Below are 14,651 nucleotides of genomic sequence, written 5' to 3' on the forward strand. Positions count from 1 at the left end.
TTCGGGCTTTCAGTTTCACGCGAATGCTGCCATCAATCCAGGGTTTCTGGTTTGGGAATGTTTTAATCGTTGCTATGGGAACGACATCTTCAACGCACGTTCTAATGAACTCGCTCACCGAATCAGCGTATTCGTCAATGTTGTTGTCTGACGCAATACGAAACATATCCCAGTCCACGTGATGGAAGGAGTCTTGAAGTGTGGAATCAGATTGGTCGGACCACCGTTGAACAGACCTCAGCGCGGGAGCTTCTTGTTTTAGTTTCTGTCTGTAGGCAGGGATCAACAAAATGGAGTCGTGGTCAGCTTTTCCAAAAGGAGGGCGGGGCAGGTCCTTATATGCATCGCAGAAGTTGGAATAGCAATGATCCAAGGTTTTTCCCGCCCTGGTTGCGCAATCGATATGCTGATAAAATTTAGGGAATCCCTAGACCCACTCCAATTTGCATACCGCCCTAACAGATCCACAGATTATGCAATCTCTATTGCACTCCACACTGCCCTTTCCCACCTGGTCAAAGGGAACACCTAACGCTGAGTTAGTGCTAGTCATTGACTACAGCTCAGCGTTCAAAACCATAGTGCCCTCAAAGCTCATCAATAAGCTATGGACCCTGGGACTAAACACCTCCCTCTGCAACTGGATCCTGGACTTCCTGATGGGCCACCCCCAGGTGGTAAGGGTAGGTAACAACACATCCACCATGCTGATCCTCAACACAGGGGCCCCTCAGGGGTGAGTGCTCAGTCCCCTCCTGTAATCCCAGTTCACTCATGACTGCACAGCCAGGCACGACTCCAACACCATCATTAAGTTTGCCGATGACACAACAGTGGTAGGCCTATTAACCAACAATGACGAGACAGCCTTTAAGGAGGACGTCAAGGACATCGACCTCTCCCTCCCTCTCCCCCATTCTCATCAATGGGGCTGTAGTGCAGCAGGTTGAGAGCTTCAAGTTCCTTGGTGTCCATATCACCAACAAACTAACATGGTCCAAGCACACAAATACAGTCGTGAAGAGACCTATTCCCCCCCAGGAGAAGGAAAGATTTGGCATGGGTTCTCAGATCCTCAAAAGGTTCTACAACTGCACCATCAAGAGCATCCTGATGGGTTGCATCACCTCCTGGTATGGCCAACTCCAACTGCAAGGCACTACAGAGGGTAGAGTGTACGGCCCAGTACATCACTGGGGCCAAGCTGCCTGCCATCCAGGACCTCTATACCAGGCGGTGTCAGAGGAAGGCCTTAAAAATTGTCAAAGAATCCAGCCACCGTAGTCATAGACTGTTCTCTCTGATCCCGCATGGCAAGCGGTACCGGAGTGCCAAGTCTAGGTCTAAGAGGATTCTAAACAGCTTCTACCCCCAAGCCATAAGACTTCTGAACATCTAATCAAATGGCTACCCAGACTATTTGCATTGCCCCCCCCTCTTTTATGCTGCTGCGACTCTGTTATTATCTATTCACAGTCACTCTAATAACTCTATCTACATGTACAGTTGAAGTCCGAAGTTTACATACACCTTAGCCAAATACATTTAAACTCAGTTTTTCACAATTTCTGACATTTATTCCTAGTAACAATTCTGTGTCTTAGGTTTGTCTTTATTTGGTAGCATTGCCTTTAAATTGTTTAACTTGGGTCAAAAGGTTCGGGTAGCCTTCCACAACCTTCCCACAATAAGTTGGGTGAATTTTGGCCCACTCCTCCTGACAGAGCTGGTGTAACTGAGTCAGGTTTGTAGGCCTCCTTGCACGCACACGCTTTTTCAGTGCTGCCCACAAATGTTCTATATGATTGAGGTCAGAGCTTTGTGATGGCCACTCTAATACCTTGACCTTGTTGTTCTTAAGCCATTTTGCCACAACTTTTTGCTTGGGGTCATTGTCCATTTGGAAGACCCATTTGCGACCAAGCTTTTACTTCCTGACTGATGTCTTGAGATGTTGCTTCAATATATCCACATAATTTCCCTATCTCATGATGTCATCTATTTTGTGAAGTGCACCAGTCCCTCCTGCCGCAAAGCACCCCCACGACATGATGTTGCCACCCCGGTGCATCACGGTTAGGATGGTGTTCTTCGGCTTGCAAGCCTCCCCCTTTTTCTTCCAAACATAACGATGGTCATTATGGCCAAACAGTTCTATTTTGTTTCATCAGACCAGAGGACATATCTCCAAAAAGTACGATCTTTGTCCCCATGTGCATCTGCTAACCGTAGTCTGGCATTTCTATGGTGGTTTTGGAGCAGTGGCTTCTTCCTTGAGGGGTGATCTTTCAGGTTATCTCGATATCGGACTCGTTTTACTATGGATATAGATACTTTTGTTCCTGTTTCCTCCAGCATCTTCACAAGGTCCTTTGCAGTTGTTCTGGGATTGACTTGCACTTTTCGCACCAAAGTACGTTCATCTCTAGGAGACAGAACATGTCAACTTCCTGAGCGGTATGACAGCTGCTTGGTCAAATGATGTTTATACTTGCGTACTATTGTTTGTAAAGATGAACGTGGCATCTTCAGTTGTTTTGAAATTGCTCCCAAGGATGAATCATACTTGTGGAGGTCTACAATTTATTTCTGAGGTATTGGCTGATTTGTTTTGATTTTCCCGTGATGTCAAGCAAAGAGGCACTGGATTTGAAGGTAGGCCTTGAAATACATCCACAGGTACACCTCCAATTGACTCAAATCATGTCAATTTGCCTGTCAGAAGCTTCTAAAGCCATGATATCATTTTCTGGAATTTTTCGAGCTGTTTAAAGGCACAGTCAATTTAGTGTATGTAAACTTCTGACCCATTAGAATTGTAATACAGTGAATTATAAGTGAAATAATCTGTCTGTAAACAATTGTTGGAAAAATTACTTGTGTCATGCACAAAGTAGATGTTCTAACTGACTTCCCAAAACTACATTTTTTTAACTAGAAATTTGTGGTGGTTGAGAAATGAGTTTTAATGACTCCAACCTAAGTGTATGTAAATTTCTGACTACAACTGTACATATTCCCTCAATTACCTCGATTAACCGGTGCCCCCACACATGGACTCTGTACAGGTACCCCCTATACATAGTCTCGCTATTGTTATTTTACTGCTGCTCTTTAATTACTTGTTCCTTTTATTTCTTCTTATTATTATTTTTTTTTAAACTGTATTGTTGGTTAGGTAAGTAAGCATTTAACCTGTTGTATTCGGGCACATGTGACTAATAACATTTGATTTGAACCATTAACTCGCAGACAAATGCAATCGACACAAGTCATAAGCAAAGTCTGAGACATAGGCAGACAGATTGGCAGACACATGGGGAGTAGTAGGAGCCAATCTAATAAGCCTATACAGTAGAATTATGAACCGATATAACGTAGGAAGTTGAAAGGGTTGGCTATGTATTTTGTAACTGTCCCAATATGCCCATGGGTTATATCTAAGCACTTTCAACCTCTCAGAACCACATCAGCTTCAATGTTTTTTATGCAGGAAGGAAATGAAACTTTTCAGATCAGAGAGATAAAAGAGATATCTCCGCACTCTTTTTGCTCACTTAACAGTTTCCTTTGGTGTTCTGTAATGAGATACATTTTAGATAAGATTTTAAGTAGCGAAGAGATAGAAAAAGTGGACATACTTCATGTTGAAAAGCTATATCCCTCATGTGTCTTTTCTCCATGTCTATGTCTCGCTGACCCCCTCCACCGCCCACCCCACCAAGGACATATGACAGGGAAGTGTGTGGGGAACACAACCAAGACGTGTGAGGTTGTAGCCTGGTGCCCTGTGGAAGATGACCACACAATCCCAGAGTATGTGGGATCACTGAAAATTATGTTAACACTTTACATAAAGCCTGTAGCTATAATAATGTATTACTTGTTATATGTACTGAATGTTACTTTGAACTGAACCAAGTGATTTGTAAGCTATTTTATGAAAGGAAAATGGTCTCATCCATTTTTTAAGATGAACTCTCTGTATGTCTATGTGTGTTTGATGTGTTAATGCTTTGTTTGTCTTCGTTTTCTATGTTCTACTGTTTTCCGTGCAGTCCCGCACTTTTGATGTCGGCAGAGAACTACACACTGTTCATCAAAAACTCTGTCACCTTTCCAGCATATGGTGTTAAGAGGTGAGTGACCCCTTTTTGATACACCCCTTTTTGAGTGACCCCTTTTTAATAAATATTGCTTATTTGTAGGTGACCAAATACTTATTTTCCACCATAATTTGCAAATATTTGTTTTCCCCTCATTTTGTCTGTCATAGTTGAAGTGTACCTATGATGAAAATTACAGGCCTCTCTCATCTTTAAGTGGGAGAACTTGCACAATTGGTGGCTGACTAAATACTTTTTTGCCCCACTGTATGTCACTCCCTTTGGTTCCTTCCCGAGGCATTATTGTTTATGTTCCTGTGTCAGTTCTGTTAGTTGGTAGTGCTTCTTATTTTGTATTATGTTGTTTATTTATTAAAACACTCACTCCCTGAACTTGCTTCCTAACTCTCAGCGCACATCGTTACAACCATTTTCCATCTTAAAAATGTCTGGATAAACAGATGGTTAAGGGGTATTAGAAATACATCGAAACACAATGTTGATGTAAAGATTCCAGCTGTCATGCCCTGGCCATAGACAGGCTTTTATTCTATATTTTGGTTAGGCCAGGGTGTGACTAGGGTGAGCATTCTAGTTTCTTTATTTCTGTGTTTTATATTTCTTTGTTTTTTGCCGAGTGTGGTTCCCAATCAGAGGCAGCTGTTTATCGTTGTCTCTGATTGGGGATCACATATAAGTTGTCATTCTCCTTTTGGTGTTTGTGGGATCTTGTTTTTTCTTGGCTCGGTGAAGCCTGCAGAACGTGACGTTCGTTATTCTTTTGTTGTTTTTGTGTGGTGTTCTGAGTAATTAAAGAATCATGAACACTTACCACGGTGCACCTTGGTCTCCTTCCGATTACAAACGTTACACCAGCCAACTAATAAAAACATTTAGTTTTGGAGACATTGATTGCCTTCTTTAAGAAATATTACCTTTTGCCTTGTAATTCCGTTACCGAAATCATAATAGTCACAAACCACAGTTGAGTCACTTGCTACTGTCCTCTCTTCCACTGGCATACTTTTCAGCTCAAAACGGTTTTCTTTCTCTTTCTTTTGTCTGATGGTCAAACCAAGAGTGTTAAAGTGGCTAGTGATACATACATTACATAAATATCTAGGTGGCTAGTATTACAGATTAACAACAAAACGTTTTAGACGTATTTATTCAATAGCCACGATCAAATGTATTTACAAGCATAGCACCTGCGAGTCCTGCACATCACCTGCAGCTAAAATCAAATCAAACGCCGTGTTTGTCACTCGACACTTTCTCTCCTCCGCCACGGATGATAATGGCCGTGTCAAAAAAAATACTAGCGTACTACATACAGTACCAGTCAAACGTTTGGACATATCTACTCATTCAAGGGGTTTTCTTTATTTTGATATTTTCTACATTGTAGAATAATAGTGAAGACATCAAAACTATGAAATAATACATTTCGAATCTTCAAAATAGCCACCCTTTGAATTGATGACAGCTTTGCACACTCCTGGCATTCTCTCAACGAGCTTCATGAGGAATGCTTTTCCAACGGTCTTGAAGCAGTTTCCACATATGCTGAGCACTTGTTGGCTGCTGTTCCTTCACTCTGCGGTCCAACTCATCCCAAACTATCTCAATTGCGTTGAGGTCAGGTGATTGTAGAGGCCAGGTCATCTGATACAGTACTCCATCACTCCCCTTCTTGGTCAAATAGCCCTTACACAGCCTGGAGGTGTATTTTGGGTCATTGCCCTGTTGAAAAACAAATGATAGTCCCCCTAAGTGCAAACCAGATGGGATGGCATATCTCTGCAGTATGCTGTGGTAGCCATGCTGGTTAAGTGTGCCTTGAATTCTAAATAAATCACAGACAGTGTCACCAACAAAGCACCCCCACACCATCACACCTCCTCCTCCATGCTTCATGTTGGGATCTACACATGCAAAGATCATCCGCTTATCTACTCTCACAAAGACACGACGGTTGGAACCAAAAATCTCAAATTTGGACTCATTAGACCAAAGGACAGATTTCCACTGGTCTAATGTCCATTGCTCGTGTTTCTTGGCCCAAGCAAGTCTCTTTTTATTATTGGTGGTTTCTTTGCAGCAATTCGACCACGGAGTCTCCTCTGAACAGTTCATGTTGAGCTTTGTCTGTTACTTGAACTCTGTGAAACATTTATTTGGGCAGCAATCTGAGGCTGGTAACTCTAATGATCTTATCTTCTGCAGCAGAGGTAACTCTGGGTCTTCCTTTCCTGTGACGGTCCTCATGAGAGCCAGATTCATCATAGCGATTGATGGTTTTTGCGACTGCACTTGAAGAAACTTTCAAAGTTCTTGAAATGTTCCGCTTTGACTGACCTTCATGTCTTAAAGTAATGATGGACTGTCATTTCTCTTTGCTTATTTGAGCTGTTCTTGACATAATATGGACTTGGTCTTTTACCAAATAGGGCTATCTTCTGTATACCACCCCTACCTTGTCACAACACAACTGATTGGCTCAAATGCTTTAAGGAAAAAATAAATTCCACAAATGAACTTTTAGTCTGGACAACCTCTCCCTTTCGGTCTTTCTCACTCACTTTCAAGTTAATGTCATCTCTCCCAGCTCTTACTGACACCTACCCATGAGCCCCCCCTCGTTCCAGTTACTATATACAACATCCTCAACCACTGAGCACCAAACGACACCAGACGTCCACGGACGTTGAAAGTAGTTGAAATTTGGTCAGTCCACCCTGGCCTTGATGTCCACAGATGAACCGGACTGGACCAAGTCTGAACCTATCATAGATGTATGTTTCACAAGTTTGAATAGTACAATACAGTGAGTAGGCACAGTAGAGAACAGTACGATACAATACAGGGGTACAGTACAGTAAAGAAAAGTAGAGTATAGTACAATAGAGTACAGTATATTGTACTCCCATGAAGTTGTAGAAACATCTCAAGGATGATCAATGGAAACAGGATGCAACTGAGCTCAATTTCAAGTCTCATAGCAAAGGGTCTGAATACTTGCATATAAGGTATTTATGTTTTCTATTTTTAATAAATGTGCAAACATTTCTAAAAACTGTTTTCGCTTTGTTATAATGGTCTATTGTGTGTAGATTGCTGAGAAAAAAATGTATATTTAATCCTTTTAGAATAAGGTTGCAACATAATCAAATGTGGAAAAAGTCAAGGGGTCTGAATACTTTCCCAAGGCTCTGTATATGTGTGATGTAATACATTTATACAACAGGTGGGTAAAAGTACAACAATAAAAAAATACATTATTCATATAATGATTTACATATACATTATTTTTTACCCCTTTTTCGTGATATCCAATTGGTAGTTAGTCTTGTCCGATTGCTGCAACTCACCTATGGACTCGGGAGAGGTGAAGGTTGAGAGCTATGCGTCCTCGAAACATGACCCTGCCAAGCCGAACTGCTTCATGACACACAGCTCGCTTAACCTGGAAGCCAGCCGAACCAATATGTCGGAGGAAACACCATCCAGCTGGCAACGGAGGTCAGCTTGCAGGCGCCCGACCCACCACAAGGAGTCGCTAGAGCGCGATGGGACAAGGAAATCCAGGCCGGCCAAACGCTGGGCCAATTGTGCGCCGCCTTAAAAATGTTATTTTGATGCATTTATTCATACTATTTCATAGTCCCGACACAAATCTAGGTTTGCTACCCAAGCCGGCTGGTTGTTCGTTCTATCGGTTCGGTTGCCAGAGTCATGACCCAGTCGTTAAGTCTTTTGGTTCTGCATCTATGGACTCGACCCAGTCGTTCTATTACCATACTGGCAATGTTGTTATCCCTTGCTTGCTAGTTAGCCAACTATGGCTAACTTACACTCACGTCAAACAGTGCAGTCAGAATAACAACAAAATAGCTGCATTTGCATTTGTTTAAGCTGTTTTCTCGTGACAATTTACAGCATTTTGATACATCCATAACAATGAGCTAATGATACGCGATTTCACCTGGCATAGAAAATGTGTTCTCTCGTCAGGACACATGTTCGGTGGAGCTAGCCAACAACACAGCTAGCACAATCACTTAAAACAGAAGCTGGAAAGACTGCAAACTAGTTGCACTTGGTTCTGTTTTACCTGTTTTCTATTGACATTTATTTGTATATATCCATAAAAATTATGCTGGTTCATAATTTCGACTGGCTGAGAAAAGTTGCCTGCCTGTCTGTCTCATCCCAACTCCCACCCTTACATTTTCCCATTACTATGGGAAAGCTGGAGATCGAATTTCAATACTGAAACAATGTTGCAAATGTCAGAGAGACAGACAGTAAGATTTATACAAATCTCTGCTATTGAAAACCAATTGCTAGTTTAAAAGAAATGGAAGATAATGTCTAGATGCTTTTAGCAGTGGACATCAACTTTATAAATTGTCTGACTGGGCTGATGAGACAGTGGATTTCACAGTGAGATTGAAATGCCTATTACTCTGTTCCAAGTCATAGCTTTAGCCAGTGGTAACTTGTGGAATAGACACTGTCTGGAATGCGTTTGAACAAATCAGTGTCAAGGATTAGAGCCACCCGTTGTATAAATGTATTACATCACACATATACAGTGCCTTTGGAAAGTATTCAGTCCCTTTGACTTTTTCCACATTTTGTTACGTTACAGCCTTATTCTAAAATGAATGATTTTCGCCCCCAGACATCTACACACAATACCCCATAAACAGGTTAAGAAACGTTTGCACATTTACTAAAAATAAAAAATAAAAAATACCTGACATAAGTATTCAGACTCTTTGCTATGAGAATCGGAATTGAGCTCAGGTGCATCCTGTTTCCATTGATCATCCAGATGTTTCTACAACTTGATGGTAAATTTACCACCTGTGGTAAATTTAAATTGATTGGACATGGTGTGGAAAGGCACACACCTGTCTATATAATGTCCAACAGTTGATGATAGTGCACGTCAGAGCAAAAACCAAGCCATGAGGTCGAAGGAATTGTCCGTAGAGCTCCGAGACAGGATTGTGTCGGGGCACAGATCTGGGGAAGTGTACCAAAACATTTCTGCAGCATTGAAGGTCCCCAAGAACTCAGTGGTCTCCACAATTCTTAAATGGAAGAACCACCAAGACTTTTCCTAAAGCTGGCCACCCAACCAAACTGAGCAATCGGAGGAGAAGAGCCTTGGTCAGGGAGGTGACCAAGAACGCGATGGTCACTCTGACAGAGCTCCAGAGATCCTCTGTGGAGATGAGAGAACCTTCCAGAAGGACAATCATCTCTGCAGCACTCCACCAATCAGGCCTTTGTGGTAGAGTGGCCAGACAAAGCTACTCCTCAGTAAAAGATACATGACAGCCCGCTTGGAGTTTGCCAAAAGGCACATAAAGCGTCACATCTGGAGGAAACATGGCACCATCCCTACAGTGACGCATGGTGGCGGCAGCATCATGCTGTGGGGATGTTTTTCAGAGGCAGGGACTGTGATACTAGTCAAGATCAAGGCAAAAATGAATGGACTAAGTACATAGAGATCCTTGATGAAAACCTCAGGACCTCAGACTGGGGCAAAGGTTCACCTTCCAACAGGACAACGACCCCAAGCACACAGCCAAGACAATGCAGGAATGGCTTCGGTTCAAGTCTCTGAATGTACTTGAGTGGCCCAGCCAGAGCCCGGACTTGAACGTGATCTCTGGAGAGACCTGAAAATAGCTGTGCAGAGATGATTTTAATCAAATTTGATCCATTTTAGAATAGGGCTGTAACATAACAAAATGTGGAAAAAGTCAAGGGGCCGTAATACTTTCCAAATTCACTGTATTGTGTATGTAATGCATTGAATAAGGATTGCGATGGCATGTGACAGCTAATCCATAAGTAGTGGTAGGAGTGATATAATTACCAGATCCATGCATGTTTAGGCAAGTAGTATCCCAAATATGATATTGATTCAAATATCTATGTAGTTAAATAACCAGTACAGTAAGATATAAACTTGTCATGTTTTTAACAAAGATCTCTTCGCATTCCCTTCCCAGGAGTAACCTTGTAGAAGGTATCGGCAATCAGTACATCAAGAGTTGTGTGTATGACCCGACAACGTCCCCACTGTGTCCCATTTTCAGACTGGGTGACTTGGTACAGCTGTCTGGCTTCAACTTCTCCACCATAGCCAAAGTGGTGAGCAATGATAATATACTATTTATGAGTGAAGCAGGTTTACAAGCACCTGTCAATCTATGGGTTGGCTGTGTGTTCGGTGTTGGTGATCATAGTGTTGGTGTTTATTGTTGAGTCATTGATCGATGGTGGTGTTATTGGTAAAGAGGTATGCTCTGACGAAGGTCATTACCGAGGGAAAGATGAGTAAAAAACACAGAAATTGCTTCTGATTTAAGTGTCTGGAGACTCCTTTTTCACTTAGGTGTTATTGGTACCTCCATTGATTGGCAATGTTGATGGCATAGTATTGTGTTGTTTGGGGTTAGTTGTACCCTCATTGACTGGATGTATTGTACTGATTGGCATGTGACAGGGCGGGGCAATTGGTATCGTCATCGACTGGACCTGTAACCTGGACTATGACCAGTCAGAGTGTAAACCGGTCTACACCTTCCACGGTCTCTATGGAAATCCCAATGAGACAGACACGGCTAGAGCGTCTGTTGGATACAACTTCCGGTAAATAAAACATCTGCCATATGTGTCCTGTGTGGTCTTGCGGTTAGTGCTGCAGACTCTGGTACAACTTTATCCCATATTCGGTGTGGGTTTGAATCTGACTCACTGCCTTTCTGACTCGCAATCTTGCCTGCATTTCCTGTCTCATTTTCACAGTCCTAGCTCAATAAATCAGAAAAACAAACATCTGCAACAACAGTGAAGTATTTATTGACCTTTCTGTTAAGGGCCCCTTTCTTATTGTAAATCGAAAAGCCTGTTCTGAATTTTGAATAAGTGAAAGAAAAACACTTAGAAAGGGGTCTTGTTAGCCATGTGACTAAGATGAGTATGCTGTATACGAATGTATACGACTGTATTCATTATACAGAGTACTCTTAGTTGCATGGCTTAGGTAATGTAAAAGGCAGACGAGAGAGAAATACAGATCTGATGAAAGCACTAGCCTAGAGGCTGCTCAAACGTCTACATTTTGTGCTTTAGGTATGCGAAGCATTATATGGAGGACAAACAGGAAAAAAGAACACTTCTGAAAGTGTTTGGGATTCGATTTGACATCATTGTTCGTTCAGTGGTAAGTTCATGAAGTTCATGGTTGCGATCCTTGTAATGTTCCAGCCAGTGTTTCTGAATTCCTCCCTTGCAACGGGAGATGAAAACGATGAAGATTGTTAATCGTATTGTTATTTCCCAGGCCAGAAAATTTGATATCATCCCAACACTAACAGCTATAGGGTCTGGCGTTGGAATCTTTGGAGTGGTGAGTCTTGCAATACTACACATCCTATCTGGTATTTCAAAGCAGACAGAATCTCAAGTAGCCTACAGTATCTCTTAAAGCAGCTTGCATAGTGTAGACTAAACAAACAGCTTTAACTATTCAATCGTGTGACAGCGGTAGTTATGAACACATAGAATAAATGTTCACCGAGTGTCCAAAAGATTAGGAACGCCTTCCTATTATTGAGATGTATCCCCTTTTGCCCTCAGAACAGTCTCAATGTGTCTTGCCCTTTCACCCTCTGAACGGCACACATACACAATCCATGTCTCAATTGTCTCAAGGCTTGAAAAGGATTCTTTAACCTGTCTCCTCCCCTTTATCTACACTGATTGAAGTGGATTTAACAGGTGACATCAATAAGGGATCATAGCTTTCACCTTTATTCACCGGGTCAGTGTATATTATTTCTTTATGTTTATGATGCTACTAATCGTGTTGTGTTTCCGAAGGCGACTGTAGTGTGCGATCTGATCCTTCTGTATCTACTACCAAAGAGGGAGTTCTACAACAACATGAAATTCAAGGTCACAGAAACAGTAGAGCAGGTGAGTTTGAGTTTCTAACTTTTTCGTAGCGTTGATCCTCAGTCATTCAGTTTATCCAAAAAAATGGCAGCATAGAGGCATTCTATAAATAGTTGTACAGAAAACTAGGCAGACAGACCCTTAACAATACACAGTAATTTACCCAGCAGTTCATATGTGTATTCTCTAAGAAATACATAGTGTAATTGTCTCCTTCTTTGGGGAAGGCTACTAGGTCCCACTTTATTTGCATAGTCCCAAAGAGATGATTTCTACATGCTCAAACTATCAGCAAACTATGGGATAATCTCAATTGGATTGGCTCGATTACCTGCATCCTTTCCTCATTGGAGAGAAAACATGGAAACAAATGCACGTGTATACAATTAGGCTCTCCTTCTCCACTAGCGTGTCATCAGGCAAATAACAATTAAAGAGGAGAAATCATTCTTGAATTGTGGTGGGAAGATGCATGGCTTCCCGCGCTGCTGACAATTATTTTTTCTGCTCATACAGGAGTAATAAATGCCTTGTGCACTAATTTTGTGAAAACAAAACCATTCAGATTTATCAGGGTGTGCTGCAGCACCCTCGGCACCCCTACTTCCGTGGCTATGCATTGGTGTTACTTTTACTACTGGTGGCACAATTCTATCATAATGGTAAAGCATATTTAAAGTAATTTAGTTGCCATATTAGTTGATATAGAATGGGAAGATTTAAATAAATATAAAACAAAAAAATTAAGTTCATTTTTCCCATGCCAAAATGCCACCGCAATTCAAGAACGACCAATGTGTATGTAATGAGTTGTGCTAGACATTCTATAGATAAACGATAAGTAGTGTATCGTTTTTAAATGTGGGCATGCTTTTTTCCTCCGAGAAAATAACAGCTTATTCAAAGTGGGTGCGGCGGATTTCAAAACGATTCCGCTATATCGATCCCTCCGCATTGTAACAGCTTTTGGGAGGTGCACAGCGATACTGTGCGGAGCTCGATTTGGCCTCCAAGCCTCCAGAGGCTCTGTAATTGTGTCACGGAGCCTCCGGATCACATTAGCGTTCAGGGTTAGGGTTGAGTTGGGATATGGAAATGAATCTAAGGTTGGAGTTAGGATGATTGGATAGTTACTTGAATCGTTTGTTGACAAGTGACCATCTATAAAGCATCTATTGGGGACTATTCAAACAGCGTGTTTATTTCCATCCCAGTTTTAAGTAACAGCATGCATGTGGACAGATTCAAAGTCCTACTGCCATTCTGTAGTTAAAGTCTAAAGAAGCTGTCCCTAGATAGATATCCCTTCAGATGGTTACCAGGCAACACAGAGAGATGATGTTCTGTTCTGACAGAAGTAGAGAAAACGGAGGGCAGATCTTAACCTGCTGTCCTCCTCTCTTGCTACTACTCCTACTCAGCTATTCTCTTTAAAGAGGCTAAATGAGACGGGAAGACCGTTGGTTTTTTATTTGCAGTGCGACAACCTGAGGCTGGGTATAAACACGTTCATCTATTACATCCCCGACGTCTATGCAGGACCACAAGTCTCAGCCAATATAATCCTACAACATAAAGTGAGTGCATGTAGTGAAAAGTAAAGTGTGCTTTGTCTTGGGGCAAGGTTGCTGGTGCATGCTGTGTTCTAACCCTGATCAATTGAGGGTTTTTGAGGGATTTTAGGTTATTTCATGATCTTTTCACTGTTTTAATTTCCATTCATTGTTATATTTTATGTTGTGTTTTGCCTAATATATGTGTAACTACTGTATATGTATGCTGCCTTCTTGGCCAGGGTTTACTTGAAAAATAGACTTAAATCTCAATGTGACTTCTCTGGTTAAAAAAAGCTTACAAAAAAACTGTTTAAAATGGAATATTATTTACCTTAATCTGGATGTAATTCACTTATATTCAACCCTCGCATGAAGTAAATATTTTTTTAATACACTGCTAAAAAAATAAAGGGAACACTTAGACAACACAATGTAACTCCAAGTCAATCACACTTGAAATCACTTAGGAAACAACACTGATTGACAATAAATTTCAAATGCTGTTGTGCAAATGGAATAGACAACAGGTGAAAATTATAGGCAATTAGCAAGACACCCCCAATAAAGGAGTGGTTCTGCAGGTGATAACCACAGACCAGTTCTCAGTTCCTATGCTTCCTGGCTGATGTTTTGGTCACTTTTGAATGCTGGTGGTGCTTTACATTTACATTACATTTAAGTCATTTAGCAGACGCTCTTATCCAGAGCGACTTACAAATTGGTGCATTCACCTTATGACATCCAGTGGGACAGTCACTTAACAATAGTGCATCTAAAACTTAGGGGGGGGGTGGGGTGAGAGGGATTACTTAACCTATCCTAGGTATTCCTTAAAGAGGTGGGGTTTCAGGTGTCTCCGGAAGGTGGTGATTGACTCCGCTGTCCTGGCGTCGTGAGGGAGTTTGTTCCACCATTGGGGGGCCAGGGCAGCGAACAGTTTTGACTGGGCTGAGCGGGAGCTGTACTTCCTCAGTGGTAGGGAGGCGAGCAGGCCAGAGGTGGA

The 14,651-nt window shown here is 41.7% G+C and overlaps 1 protein-coding gene across 4 annotated transcripts in view; it reads left to right on the top strand.

Moving 5' to 3' along the window:
- Positions 1-14,651, top strand: part of LOC123999934 (P2X purinoceptor 1-like) — a 53,758-nt gene that overhangs the window by 32,042 nt on the left and 7,065 nt on the right. Inside the window, exons 5-12 of one of the 4 annotated variants that reach the window (XR_006832516.1) lie at positions 3,726-3,816; positions 4,059-4,139; positions 10,142-10,283; positions 10,639-10,784; positions 11,268-11,358; positions 11,479-11,544; positions 12,018-12,113; positions 13,632-13,669. Coding sequence is in view for 3 of the 4 variants with exons in the window: in XM_046305976.1 (XP_046161932.1) it covers positions 3,726-3,816; positions 4,059-4,139; positions 10,142-10,283; positions 10,639-10,784; positions 11,268-11,358; positions 11,479-11,544; positions 12,018-12,113; positions 13,514-13,669 (869 nt within the window). In the remaining variant the exon portion in view is untranslated. Of the gene's footprint in view, positions 1-3,725; positions 3,817-4,058; positions 4,140-10,141; positions 10,284-10,638; positions 10,785-11,267; positions 11,359-11,478; positions 11,545-12,017; positions 12,114-13,513; positions 13,670-14,651 lie in introns of all 4 variants that reach the window. The other 3 variants (XM_046305976.1, XM_046305977.1, XM_046305978.1) reach the window with 3 other exon arrangements.

The sequence above is a fragment of the Oncorhynchus gorbuscha genome, linkage group LG16 (genome assembly GCF_021184085.1).
Source record: "Oncorhynchus gorbuscha isolate QuinsamMale2020 ecotype Even-year linkage group LG16, OgorEven_v1.0, whole genome shotgun sequence".
NCBI lineage: Eukaryota > Metazoa > Chordata > Actinopteri > Salmoniformes > Salmonidae > Oncorhynchus > Oncorhynchus gorbuscha.